The sequence below is a fragment of the Linderina pennispora genome, assembly GCF_002104995.1.
Source record: "Linderina pennispora strain ATCC 12442 chromosome Unknown DL89scaffold_4, whole genome shotgun sequence".
Lineage (NCBI taxonomy): Eukaryota > Fungi > Kickxellomycota > Kickxellomycetes > Kickxellales > Kickxellaceae > Linderina > Linderina pennispora.
The window spans coordinates 816,165-829,789 of NW_024468252.1; the positions used below are offsets into that span (position 1 = coordinate 816,165).

Sequence of the window (13,625 nt, forward strand, 5' to 3'; positions counted from 1 at the left end):
GTACTGGCCACCGATCGGTCGCTCAGGAGTCAATGAGCCGCTCAGGAGTCGGAATGAGCCACTCCTCGAGGTGTTTGATGCCAGTGCCTGTGTCGGGGGCAAGTATCACGGCTGTCACATGCAATTTTGTGCTTGGACGCCTGATCATGAAGCAGCAGATGGTCTCCAGCCCCTCTCCACCACTTTTCCCTCAGTTTTGTTCAAATTCAAGCACATTTCGTCTTGTTGGACACGCCAGTTGGACATACATGGGTCGCGACTATTACAGCATTCTCGGCGTGAGCCCGTCGGCCACCCAGGAGCAGATCCGCTTGGCGTACATGAGGCGGGCATTGGAAGTGCACCCCGACCGCAACCCGTCGCCATCGGCCACACGCGAGTTCCAGGAGCTGGCCGACGCCTACTACACGCTTGGGACGCCCTCGCGGCGGCATGACTACGATGCGACATACACACGTGATGACCAGGGCGCAGGCAGCAGCGAAGCCTCTGGGCAAGCACGCGCTGATGACGTGTTTGGAGACGTGTTTGAGGACTTCCTGCGGCCCTCGGTTGAGTCCAGCGGGTCGGGGTTCTGGGCGACAGTGGGCATGGGCAGCGGCGCCGTGCTTGGGTTCATCGTGGCGAACCTGCCTGGTGCGGTGGCGGGCGGTTACGCGGGCCGCAAACTCGGCTCAATCCGAGACCAGACGGGCCGGGCGGTTTACGAGTCGTTCCAGGCGCTGCCGCATGCGCGCAAGCTCCAGATCCTGACCGCACTGGCGGCTCAGCTCGTGGCGGGGTCATCAGGGCTTGGGAAGTGATCTCATCTGATTCGTGCGTGGTAGGGATGATGATCCCTTCGTGACTAGCACGGGCGCACGCGGTGGTGTGCATTTGTCCAACAGAAAATGGCTGGTGGGAACCAGCAACATGGGGCAGAAAGTTCGGTGCGTCGGATCCGCATGCCCTTGCTATTGCACCAATTTTTCCTTGCTATCTCCGCACCAAGCCTAGGTAGTTCCACTTTAGTCGTCTTCCCTATCCACATTTGTCTAGTCGCATTCTGTGCTCCTTCACTTTTTCCTCAGTACATAATAAAACCCCTCAGTGACCGACACGCTGTTCCACATATCCGGACATTAGCATCAATATCCAATGTCTCGCTCAGCACCACGGATTGAGATATTGCCTGAGGCTGGCCAGGCTGACGTCATTGCAATGGAGGAGGTGCGACCGGGCTCGCATGTCGCAACGGCCTTCGACGACACCACAGCGCCCGCCTACGTGCACGATCCTCTGCGCCTCAAAGAGAAACTTACCAGCGACTTCTCCGGGCTCAACAAGGGAGTGCGCCAATACTACGAGCAGCAGAACGAGTTCATCGGCATGTGTCTCGACAGCATGAACCACAGCGAGGAGGCGCGGCAGCGCCGTGCTGCTAAAGCCAAGCGCGAGACGCTCTTGGTTAAGATCGCCAGCTACGGGTCGCTGGCAGCCAACATCGTGCTGTTCTGCCTGCAGCTCTACACGGCCTTGTCGTCAAAGTCCCTGTCGCTGTTTGCCACCATGGCGGACTCGTTCATGGACCTGCTAAGCAGCGGCACATTGGTCTACGCCGGCTGGGTGGCGCGCAGCAGGGCTGACAAGAGCTACAAGTACCCGGCTGGCAAGCGCCGCATTCTGGGCGTCGGCATCGTGATCTTTGCTACGCTGATGGTGGGGCTATCCATCGAGCTCCTTATCGAGAGCGTGCGGGGCCTGACTGGCGGTCCAGCGCGACAGCGATGTGACTGCTGGCAATATTGCGTGCATTGCAGTGGCCCTGGGCGTCAAGCTCGGCATGCTGGCCTACTGCTGGACTCTAAGGCACCACCCGGAAGCCCGCATTTTCGCCACCGACCACCTCAATGACCTCATCCTGAACTCATTCGGCCTGGCCATGGCCCTGCTGGGCACACACGTTGTCTGGTACATTGATCCACTGGGCGGCCTGCTGGTTGGCCTGTTCATCATGTACTCGTGGGCATCCGAGGCAATCGACCAGGCAAAGCTACTGATTGGAGCGACGGCCGAGCCGCAGTTCCTAAATCAGCTCACGTACATGGCAATGACGCACGATCCCCGGATCCAGTTTGTTGACACGGTGCGTGCGTACCACGTCGGCGAGGAAAAGTACGTCGAGATTGACATTGTCATGGACGAGACGACGCCGCTGTGGGAAAGCCATGATGTGGGAGAGGCCCTGCAGATTCTAGTCGAGAAGCTCGACGGCGTGCAGCGCGCCCACGTTCACATTGACTTTGATTTCCAGCACCCGCCCGAGCACCATCTGAAGACGCAGTGACACCACCCGGCCACAGGCCAATTGGCCCGGCAGCCCCTACACTGAGATGTGGAACAAGACACCAGGCAATAGCCACCGGAGCCCATGTCCTCATCTCTCCAATAAACCACGCATGAACAAATGTTTTCTTGCAGATTATGCAGAATACTCTCGGCCACAGTGACAAGGAATCCTTGCATAAAGCTATATTTACTCACATTGGAGTCACCCCTCCCCTTCCCGGGTGTTGCTAATGGCCAACAGAATCTTAATGTGTGTGCTACGAGACATTTGGGTGGAGGCTCTTACTGGCGGAGTCTGGGCCCTAGGTCTGGGGTGTTGATCGTCTGCTGGACTAAAATTTTGTCCTCCTTGAGCCAAAACCTTGCTGGAGGCCCTGCTATCATGTTACCTGAACGACCTAGGTTTGTTTCAGGTTCAAATCTGGCTGTTTTTCTCGCCGCCGCCGCCGCCGCCCTCTCCCCCTCTTCCTTCTCGCTCGGCGGAGGGGGTGGAATGTCGGACCCTGCGCGAAGCAGGACATGTTTTTGCGCCTATCAACACCGCCCCCACCTGCTCGCTCTCACACAAATGTGACTGAACGGCAATTGATACAGACTTGGTTTCGCCTATTTCAGTGGGCTCCTACTAATAGGCCGGCAGGCATCCACGACACGGCCATTTTGCTAGGCCGCAATATAAGACACACTGCGTCCCTGGGAGTGCAGGGGCACTTGTATTTCCTTCCAGCTATTCCTACAGTCCCGGGAATTCGACTCTGCCCCTTATTCCGACACCCCTTATCGGTCCCATTCACACACTATCAATATCAGCCCTCTACTTGCCGTGGTAGAGGCATACCATCCACGATACCAGTAGCAGATATAGGTTGGTATTGCTTCCCTTTCCCGTTTTGGTTTGCCCCGCTTCGTTACGTAGTACACCTGCGATTTTCCATCGGCTTATCGTGACGGCCAGATACTGGTTTAGCGGGTATTAAATTTCCTCCCGTTTCAGTGGTATCTGTACTACCGTGGCGAGCAATTCCCATGAGCAAATCCTCTCCCCCATTGCTTGACCCACAGAACACTCCACCTCCATTCCACTGGCACATGTATTGGAGCGCACAGAACGTAAATCACCTACAGCCCCTTTCATATCCTTTTATATCGCATACACCCCCTCACTGCAGTCATTCTGCGCCCCCTGTCTCTCTTTGGTCCTGGCCTGCCTTGCCAGGACAAACATGCCACGCACTGCGCTGTTGCACAGAGAACATGACACAGCACCATCTCGATTAATTTTCGGTCTCCTTCTCAGCCTCTTACTCAAAGTGGACACAGTGCTAGCAGCGTAGCCTCCGTGCCGCGAGCCCCCGGCGGCACCCTTGTCCCTTTATTCTTATTCGCAAATCCTGTGCCCCCTGGTTTTCTTTTGCTCCGGCTTGGCCCAGCCCCTGTGCACGCCATCCGCTGTGTTTTTGGGGGTGGCAGAGAATGGGACACAGTCGAAATGGCCCCTTCCCCACTACCCCATCTCCCTCCTGATGCATGTATCCCTTAGGGCCAAGTGGACAAAACAGCCATCAGCCATAGCCTGAACCTCTTGGTATCCTTGGTGGCTGCCCCTGCCCTTGCACGCTCCTCATCTCTGAATGGCGTATCTCACGGAGAGGCAATCTCGGTATCCTGTGAGTGCTGGTTCGCTTAAATGGGCGGAGGGAGAAGAAAAGGCAACATCAGTATCACTGGTCGGCAACTAGCATCTAGTAGCCGTGGCCATATCCCACTTGTAATCCAGCGCGGGTTCCATTGCATCCCGCTGGAAACATAGCAAAAGCTGTTTCCGACACGTGATGTGTTACTATTGCAGGCTTAGCTTAGGGAGTATGGAGGAGAGAACCCTGGCGCTGCCTTCCACTCCTTCTCAAATCACCTTTCTACACTGGCCTGTGGCTCTACCTCAACCTCATTTTATTGCTCCTCCCTAAAAAGGTATTCGGTGACACAGCTAAGGGAATCGCCGGCGATTAGCTGTCAAGCGGCAGAGGGTTTAGTCAGAAAACGGGTCTCATAGGATGCCAGGATGCCAGGATGCTTGGCAGCTTATAAACTCCCGCTTCTGGCTGATTCGATTCTGTTGCACCTTTTCCATTTCTACGCGACTACTTCTTCGCTACCCCTTGCCCCTTGACTTTATTTCTTTCAATATTGGATCAGCTGCCTATATAATTCTTTCGTTTCATTAAGACCTTTTACCTTGACACCGCTTCTTCCCTGACCCTTGCCGCTATAAACCACCGATACCTCAATTTTCAGCATTTCTATTTCAGTGGTTCCCACTCGCACATTAAGCATCCTGCCCAAGTCTGTTACGGTCGCCACATTGTGATAGCTATTGTATTATCATCACCTCCATATCTGTCTGACACACCTGCGTCGCATATTATATAACCGAGCACTTGTATTACTCTTTCCTTTCTATCCCTTCCTGCCTCAATCCCCTTCCTCCCGCTTCCTCTTTCTCTACATTGTCTCCCCTGAGTTCTTTTCTTATTTCACTCTTGGCTTTCTCACTTGCCTCATCTGCCACATTTGCCGTTCATACGTTGAGGACAAATTGTTCTGTGAAACAAACATTAAAATCACGATGAGCCCTGTCCCTAATGCATTTTCGGACCTCTTTAACTACTGCACGCTCGTAGTGCCCGACCAAGCAACAGCACAGGCGCCGTCGCTGAACCAGCAACATCCACATCCTAAATCTCCTCCATCGCAGAATGACAAACGCCGTCAGCTACGCTGCTGCTGCGACCACAGCAGGCGGCCCCGAGCCAAACGACATTCCTCTGTCTGGCGATCCAGCCCGGGCCAGCAGCACACAGGCAGCCATCACCAAGCAGTGATGTCCCGGTGCCGCCACCATCGTCTGTTAATGGCATCCCGGACGCCCCTCTTATCGACCAGTCAGCCATCAGCTCACCACACTTTGCACTGACAGTCAATGCCCCTCAGGGTACACGCGCCCCCGACACTTCCGTGGATGGTGTTACCCCAGGATCTCCCTCCGCCGAGGCAGCAGTGGCTACAACGACGCCAGCCGACCTACAGGCGTCGCTGCTCCTACAGCCATTTGCAGCCAATACGGTTGCGCCGGCATGCACGTCGCCGCTGGACATGCTGATAGCTGCACTGGAGCCAGCACCAACTGGCCACGCTTTCACCAGCGAGTGCAGCACCGCCAATGCCTACCAGAGCGCTCCAAATACTGCCACAGCCATATGGAGTCCCGATGGTGCTGGCCACGCAGAGTATGCACCATTTCCCTGGACTGCAGGGCAGTCAGCACAGCCCATTGGACGTACCGTTACCGGCGGTCATACGGCGTGCATCGGACGGCGCTCTATTGGGCGGGTATCAGCTGGGCCGGCCGCAAGATGGCCTGGCAAATTCGTCGTACTCTGGAATTCCCAGGGAATCGGCGCGCAAGACCTCACAGCCAGCTGGAATCAAGCGTCCTTATACCGAATTTGACAACCTGCTTTCTGCTGCCGACATGTACGCCAATGGGCAGATTGGCGACCCGATTCACTCGCCCAGCAAGCAGCCTCGCCTACAACCAGCGCCGCAACCGCCAGCGCTTGTGAGCGGCCCGTCATATGCGGGTGATCCGGCCACATCGCCATATACGAGTGTCGGAGTGCCACAGTCGACAGCGGCTGTGGACTCGGTCACTGCCGCCGCTGCTGCCGCCGCTGCCGCGGCCAGCATGGCATATTCCGCTGCATTCCCGTACTCTACCAAGCGCTCGACGGTAGCTGTTCCTGATCCAACAATGCATCTTCAGTACCCGAGCATGTGCTTTGGATCGCTCCCGGCACCATCAGTCTCAATGGCCCCATCCGCATGCCACTCAGCAGCAGCAGCCACCGCCGCCTCCACCGCTAGGGCACCCACACACGTACCCACATATAGCTCCGCCACAGGCACACCCGCCTATGCACATGTCGTTCCATATGGGCAGCAGCGATGCAAGCGTGCACCCACTTCCTGCAGGCTACCTGTTTGGGAATGCTGGTGGCCCTGCCATGGCCCACGCGCAGCACCCACTGCCCGAATTCCTTGCTACCACTCCGATCCCAGCAATTCCAGGGCGTCACGGCAAGTCCGAAAGAGACTCCGCGGCGTGTGTCAATCCCGGATCTGACCCCGACGGCAGAGGAAGAGCGCATCGGCGCCAAGGCCCGTCCACGGCGCCAGAAACTGCGCTTTCACGACGATCTGTACACGCCCATGTGGGTACGCAACAACGGACAGCAAAAGGAAGGGATTCTGCGATACGTGTGCTCCGGGCAAATGGCTGCAGCTCAAGAACAGCGCGTACTGGTACCACAAGCAGTTCTTCCATGGGATCTCATCGGTATCGGGGCGGCCATTCGTGCGGCCACTGCAAGCACGCCATTTCGACGCTGATATCATCGAGGGACTCTGCCACCAGTGCCGCCAGTGGGTGCCCATTGCCTAATGCGAAGCGCAGGAACAGTGTCTTGTGGTTTAGACACGCCCACAAATGCCACGTCTATCACAAACCGAAGCCTGAAAATGAGACAGACGGGTCGGACATCAGCCCTTCTGCAGCAGGGGTGCCAGCGACCAACGGGTTCCACAGAATCGGTGGCGTATCTGCCTTCCCCCAACATCTCAATGCCGATGAGGCCAAATGCTGGCACTGCTCTGGTCGGAGATGACGCTGGTGATGGCAGTCAACAACACTAGTGGCAGACACTTGCACAGTGGAAGCGGGGGTTGAATGGCGGCGGCACATGGTACACTTTCTTTGATTTATATTCCTTTCACAATGTACACCTTTTCTAACCAATCTACTCCCCTCACTGCCTGGCTACATGAATGACATCCTTAGATGCATGGCGAGATATGATTATATACGGAGGCGGAGTGGAAACGAGAAAGGGCGGAGTAAAATGTCTTCTAAAAGTTCTAATCAATGTCGGCCACATCCAGGTCCTTTGCAAAGTCCCAGATGATGATCTTTTGGTCCTGGCTTGTGCTGACAATTTTGCTGGTGCTGAACTGCACGTCAAATACCCAGCTGGTATGTACATCCTTGAGATCCAGAACACACTCGCCAGTGACAATGTCCCACACCTTGACCGTCTGGTCGTACGAGCCAGAAACCGCCCGCCGGCCACCGGTGTAGTGCAGTGTGCGCACCAGGTCCTTGTGGCCTGACAGCGTTTTTATGCACCGGCCGGTCTCTGCATCCCACACCTTTATCAGCTGGTCGCTGGACCCAGACACGATGGTCTTGCCATCGAATTGGACACACGCCAGGCCGCGTGTGTGGCCGGCAAAGCTACGGATCAGCTCGCCAGTATGGATGTCCCACATCTTGATTAGCGAGTCGCCGGACGCCGACACAATGCGGTCGCCCTTGAGCTGCACAGCATTGACCGGCCCGCGATGGCCGACCATGGTGCGGAGCAGCTTGCCAGTCTTGCGCTCCCACACTTTGATTGTGCAGTCCTTGGAGCACGACACAATGTGCATGTCGTCAAAGGCCACATCCAGCACACCAGCAGCATGCGACACCAGCCGCAGCAGCGGGGTGCCGGATTCCCAGTCCCAGATTATGATAGTTGAGTCGCTCGAGCCCGTCACCAGCGTTGTTTCGTCGTATTTGAGACACAGGACTGACGCGTCGTGGCCTGCCAATGTGCGCATACACAGCAGCGTGTGGCTGTCCCACACCTTGACTGTGCGGTCGCGGGATCCAGTGACGATCTTTTCGTGGTCAAACTGCACGCAGTATACACTGTCAGCATGGCCAGTGACAACGCGCACATCAGAAACACCCTTTTCCCAGTGGCGGATCAAGCATGCACCGCTGCTGGAATAGGTGCTGCCAGTCGGCACCCACTAGCCGACCACCAAACTCCTTCACCTGGCTAGGCGATGGCGACGGCGCGATCATGTGCTGCAGTGCAATTGCCGGGCGCAGTGACGACCCAGTGTATGATGACAAGATACTCCGAGCCGATACTTCTGGCAATGAAAGGCCCCCACGGTGGCTAAACACCGACATCACGTCAGTATCGCCGATCCGAGGCGTGTTGGCGCCGCTGACAGGCATGCTGGCAGGTGATGCCAGGGCGCTGCTCCCTGCGCTATGATGCTTCAAGGAACTGCGGCATCCGGCGGCTGCCAGTGCTCGCGGAGTACGCCATTCTGGCTGCTGCAAGAACATGCGCCGCCACACAGCGTTGTCGCGCGCGAACCGCCGCCACGATTTGCTGACCTCAGCGATATTCATGATCGCTGGGAAATCCGCGTAGATAACAATAACTACAGCAATCTCGTATGGCAGGCTGCTGAGGAAGTCTATCTGCGGGTTGTCGTCCATCTGTACCGATGCTGCACTGCTGTCGACCATCCGACCTGTGTTGCTGACAAACGAGTCCTTGCGTTTGACTCCGACGCTGGGCGGCGACGGTGATGCTGGCGCCGAGATACCTGCTGCGGCTGATTGGAATGTTGCTGTGTTCTGGCCGGGTATTGTGCTGGTGTTTTCAAGCGCGTTCGATTCGACTGATGTTGAGCGCGAGGGTGCGTGTGTTGGAGTTGCTGCTAGCGGGCTGGTAGGCAGCTGACCAACATTATTCCATGTGTATGATCGCGGGCCAAGCGTCCGGCTGCTTTCCGAGTGCCCTGTAATAGACGATGGCTCTTCGTCAGGCTGCACCGGGCTCTGCTGAGAACCACCTTTGATCCATGTCATTTTCCACATCTTCTTGAGCAGGTATTTTGGGCTAGGCGGCATACAGGTAATAGATCCAGGTGGTGGTGTGTTAGTAAACAATGCGAGGACTGTTTGTTTGGGCTCGATTCGGTTTGGTCTCCGAGCAATGTGCGCCGGTATGCCAGCTTGCTGACACTGTGTTTGGACTTTGGAAGAGTATTTAGCCGTTGCAAAAAACGGTTGGGAATTGTGAACAACGCAGAGGAGAAAGGGGGGCGGAGGGAATAGCTGGTGCAACATGCTGTGCGTATAAACGCTGACTTCATGACCGTCGTCCCACCCCTCCTCCATGTCGAGATACAAGCAGAAAACCCCTTGCCCAGCCCTGGTTCATTCATTTTTCCAGATGTACGAAGCCTGGGGGTTGAGCATTTGCAATATGGAGTGGCGAGAGCCAACCAAACATTCGTCAGGTTGGCGGGGAAATAAAGTGAAAGCGAGTAATTGACTGATGCCTTCGATCTCACCTGGCAAAACAGAATCCACAGTCAAGAGGCAAGCAGCCGCCCAAGCGTCAGAAAAGCGTGGGCAGGTCTAGAAGCCTAGACTTTGGGGCAGCAAACCAGCCTCAAAACAGCGCAGCCTTATCCATACCCCAGTCAAAATCAAACAAAACAGCCTCGCTTCTCCATGTGGTGAATCAGCCTGCTTGTGTGGGGAAGGAGAAGGCACATACAGACAATGTGTCAGCACGGCTGAGTGAAGTGCGGGGCGAGGGGCGGGATACGTATAGCATGCTGCTGGTGGTGATGGTCGATGGGGGAGGGTGTGCGGAGAGCCATGGACTCCGGTTCTCGACGGCACTTCTCCACAGCACTGCTGCCGGTGGCCTCGCTCACTCTCCTAACCATGCAGGGCAAATTTGAGGCAAGTGGCCTTGTTTTAAATAGAGACAAATCGAATGCCGAATTCCTCGTGCATATTGACCAAGCACATGGCATTCATTAAATGATAACAGTTGCATATAAGCCGGTCGCATGCGGCACTTTAGCAGGGTTCGCCCTGTCTAGATCGGGCGGTGGTCAACGGGGTTACAAACCTTACAGAATCGAAATAGCGGCAAAGACCGAAAGAGTTTTAAAGAGTTTCAAAAATAACTTGTCGCAATGCGTGACCAAAAGCGATAGGGAAGCAGATACAAGAGAGAAGGAAGCAAGTCTGAGGGCACAGAGGGCTCTTGCCGACGCCCTCTCACCGATACACACCAGATGGAAATAACTCTGTCTAGTCGAGAACCACCAGTCAGCAAGTGGGGGCTCTAGACGCTATTGCTGCCAGTGCTTCCCCTCCCCCACCACCAATCCTGGCTGCTGCTTGCGCAAATGGGTGCCCAATGGCGATAGTTTCCTTTGGCAATGAAGTGCGGGGACACAGGCATCATTAAACCCGCCTCGTCTTTGCGCAAGTGCATGGCAATTGTCGAACCAGCGGGGTGCATCTGGCGGGTGTATCGCCTGAACGGCTATGCATTGTGACCAGTTCGTGTAACTAGGTGCGCCTCTGCCGTGCCAGACAGCTGAGAGAAGAGCCACAGATCGCCCAAACTGCAAACAGCGCTCAGTGCGGTTTGGCGAACCGCGATGCCTCAGCGCAGCGGCGGTTCTTTGCTATCGGCTCCATTGCACTCAGCGCCCAACACTAGAGCGGCGACGTAATGCGCAAAAATTTGCTTTATTTACAAGGAGGCTATCAAACAGCTAACGGCAAGAATGCTCAAAACCGCTTGGATACTTGCGCGGCGGATCTACTCGGGACAAGAAAGCAATGGGGCGATTAGTGGGAGTCAACCATTCAGCATCAGCAGTTCCACTGCCACGGAGACGTGGACCGCGTTCATGCATATTCAGAAACAGAACAATCGTCACAGACATCATTGTCTAAGACGGCACTTCCTAAATTCGTTACAATTTTCATCATATTTACATGGCGTGTCGCAAAGAAAAACTAGCGCAAGAGCGTTGAAATGTACCTTGAAACATCCTCAGCCGCGGCCCACGACACATTGGCAGCTTGCTCGACATGACACAAATACCTAAATGAAGAAAACCGACAGTCAGCAAAATGGTGCAGATTTTCAAACGCAAACGTGTGGGTTTGGTGTGGAGGAATAAGACTTCTAAGGAAGGTCAAATGACCCTGCATCGATCCGTGAGGACCCTTCGGTGGAAACTGCGAATAGTAAAAAATCTTCATCATCTTCCTCAAGATAACGAGGGCAAGACCAGGATCGGATACAAACCTTACCGCAACCAAGATGGGACCTCGGGCCCAGAGGGCGAGTCGGAACTGCCTGATACCTAAAAAGCACGGGAATAGATACAGCAGTTAGCAGCACTGTCGAATCCAACACATCACCGCACCGGCAGTGCCAGCTAGAAGCGGGGTTGTTTGCTCAATAGAGGTGGTCAGCAAGGTATACTGGCAAGTATTAGCCCACAGCGAATGGGCCGTTAGGTTATCACCATGATCGATAAGACGGGGATAGAAGTGAAGACATCATCCACAGCATCGAGCAACCGAAAGATGCAGAAAAACCAGCAGCATGGATGCTTACCTAGAAAGTAGATGAGAAGCGTACAGCGAGAGGCAAGGCGGAAAGAGAAAGGTCTGAGGTTGAAAATTTTTCAGCCACCAGATGACGCGCATTTTATACCGCGAAAACCAAAAAAGTTTGCGGCTCGAGCCAATCGCTGATGGCTCGCATCAGCTCAGCCAAAAGCTCCGGAACCGCAGAGCGGTTCGAGAGCGGGCTCTCCCCCACCAAAGACTTCCCCTTTCCTCCGGCTCACCGGGGCTTCATCACGAGCGCTGCGCCCCCTCCGGTGGGGCTGGCTCCTGCCCTCAATAGCGACTGGGGCTTGCTCTCCAGAGAACAAGCCAGTTTCGGTCCCCCATTACCCAAGCTATTGATGGGCCGAATAGTTCAGCACTGGCGACCTCTACCGTGGGTTGCATGGCAGAGTGCGCGGTATGTGCGACGTAGGGTCAATCCCTAGTCATACTGGCAATGTGCCGGACCCACTGACAAAGGCGCAATAATGCCTGGTATTGTCACCTAATGCCACAGGTACGAATACATCATTCTGCGAGCGCCAGTGCAAAACAAGCGGGTCATGCTGCACTATCCATTCTCTCGTCTACAATATAAGAGCCGCAACAGCCGCCTGGGTCGACTGGGCCACACCTTGAGCAGGACCTACAGCAGCATTTCCTTCTTCACCCCTTACTCCTTAATCCAAACTATCCTCTCTAGACTTTTGATATGACCAGAAATATAGATGCCTCATCAATCCGTGAGCGGCTTCTAAACAGCAGCTCCGCGACACTCCGCCCCTCGTCCGGTAGCGAGGTGTTTGCCGGCTACATGCACAAGAAGAGCCGGCGCGGGCAGTGGCAGAAACGACTCGTGGTGCTCGACCACGACGCGCTCGCCCTCTACACAGACAAACCCATGTTCCTCTCCAACTGCTCATTCGAATCGACCCCCAAGACAGCCCAGGTTTCGTCCCTCCACAGCCGCTATGTAGCATCACCCAAATGGTACATTCCGGTCATAGACATATGCGATGTCAGCGTGCATGGCTCCAAGGGTGTGCTCGTGCAGACATCAAACAGAGTGATTCCGCTGCTGGCCAAGAACAAAAGCGCCAGGGATATGTGGGTGGAGGCAATCGAGTTCCAGCGCAGGTTTGTCAGGGCGCAGAGGTGGAGCGACAGGAGCGGGCGGGGAACACAGCAGAGCGTTGCAGTGGACTTGGATATGTTTGACGAGACCGACAAGACAATAATGTCGGCAGTGTCGTCGTATCTCCTCAAAAACGGACGCCAGTCGTATGATGGGATGCGGGCTCCGAGGCCGAGCAACGACTACAAGGGAATTCCTGCAGAGCTACTTGCATCTCGACACTTCATGCATCAGTCAGCTTTCCGCAACAGCACCTACATTTGATAATTTCTCGTATCTTTACCTACAGATATGATTTCATAGTCCAAGAAGTATCCGACCATCTGCTAGAACCTTTTTAATTGATTAAAAGATAAAACTTTTAAGCCTCAAAGCGAGTTTGGGTGACTTGCTCCGTAAACTCCTTTTGATCCTGTGCGGCATCTGACCTTATTGGTGAAACCAGGGCGACAAGTTGTTATTGTAGTGGTCACAGGTCTCCACTAGATATCTCCATTGGTTCGGCGCAAGAGCTGCTCTCATTGTCGGTCGGCCTGATAACCTCCATGGCATCATCATGGTGGTCATCACCAGCTGCGCAACACTCTTAGGATATTTGTGGATATATTTTATAAATTAATTTGTCTTATGAACATGCGTAAGCAGTAGTATTTGGGCCACAATAGACCCAGTCTGTATAGACTGATTCAAGAGACTGTATCAGTGCTAAGGGCCCCAAGAACCATGCAAGCCAGATCATTTTTAATAAAAAGTTCTTAATGCTATGCTTCTGCAATACAGCAAAACTGAACAGCATCATTTCTCTTCTTACTTGCCTAT

At 54.7% G+C, this 13,625-nt stretch overlaps 5 protein-coding genes across 5 annotated transcripts; 4 read left to right on the forward strand and 1 right to left on the reverse strand.

The window, feature by feature from the left end:
- Positions 1-248: 248 nt before the first annotated feature.
- On the forward strand, positions 249-803 carry DL89DRAFT_222165 (DnaJ-domain-containing protein; the record flags this gene model as incomplete). The annotated part of the gene is made up of 1 exon (XM_040884574.1): positions 249-803. One exon carries the CDS (start codon positions 249-251, stop codon positions 801-803), a length of 555 nt encoding a protein of 184 aa, XP_040744944.1.
- Positions 804-1,200: 397 nt separating this feature from the next.
- On the forward strand, positions 1,201-2,326 carry DL89DRAFT_274514 (uncharacterized protein; the record flags this gene model as incomplete). Its single annotated transcript, XM_040889195.1, has 2 exons — positions 1,201-1,731; positions 1,757-2,326. The coding sequence occupies 2 exons, from the start codon at positions 1,201-1,203 to the stop codon at positions 2,324-2,326; spliced, it is 1,101 nt and encodes a 366-aa protein (XP_040744945.1).
- Positions 2,327-4,475: 2,149 nt separating this feature from the next.
- On the forward strand, positions 4,476-7,184 carry DL89DRAFT_266429 (uncharacterized protein). The gene is given in 9 exon segments (XM_040887081.1): positions 4,476-5,037; positions 5,084-5,155; positions 5,190-5,670; positions 5,726-6,190; positions 6,222-6,459; positions 6,479-6,603; positions 6,632-6,814; positions 6,837-6,964; positions 7,020-7,184. The coding sequence occupies 9 exon segments, from the start codon at positions 4,955-4,957 to the stop codon at positions 7,078-7,080; spliced, it is 1,836 nt and encodes a 611-aa protein (XP_040744946.1). The 5' UTR covers positions 4,476-4,954; the 3' UTR covers positions 7,081-7,184.
- Positions 7,185-7,302: 118 nt separating this feature from the next.
- Positions 7,303-8,455, reverse strand: DL89DRAFT_274515 (WD40 repeat-like protein; the record flags this gene model as incomplete). Its single annotated transcript, XM_040889196.1, has 2 exons — positions 7,303-8,209; positions 8,406-8,455. The coding sequence occupies 2 exons, from the start codon at positions 8,453-8,455 to the stop codon at positions 7,303-7,305; spliced, it is 957 nt and encodes a 318-aa protein (XP_040744947.1).
- A 3,872-nt stretch (positions 8,456-12,327) lies between these two features.
- DL89DRAFT_266436 (uncharacterized protein) lies at positions 12,328-13,139 on the forward strand. The gene has a single exon (XM_040887082.1). The coding sequence runs from the start codon at positions 12,384-12,386 to the stop codon at positions 13,068-13,070; it is 687 nt and encodes a 228-aa protein (XP_040744948.1). The 5' UTR covers positions 12,328-12,383; the 3' UTR covers positions 13,071-13,139.
- Positions 13,140-13,625: the final 486 nt, after the last annotated feature.

What these genes read in the sequence shown, in the direction of transcription:
- DL89DRAFT_266429 (XM_040887081.1), top strand. Translation starts at nt 4,955, where the DNA reads ATGAGCCCTGTCCCTAATGCATTTTCGGACCTCTTTAACTACTGCACG. An exon ending in GAGCCAAACGACATTCCTCT is followed by an intron (nt 5,156 to 5,189) that starts GTCTGGCGATCC and finishes AGCAGCACACAG; the next exon opens with GCAGCCATCACCAAGCAGTG. An exon ending in GATCGCTCCCGGCACCATCA is followed by an intron (nt 6,191 to 6,221) that starts GTCTCAATGGCC and finishes CATGCCACTCAG; the next exon opens with CAGCAGCAGCCACCGCCGCC.
- DL89DRAFT_266436 (XM_040887082.1), top strand. Translation starts at nt 12,384, where the DNA reads ATGACCAGAAATATAGATGCCTCATCAATCCGTGAGCGGCTTCTAAAC.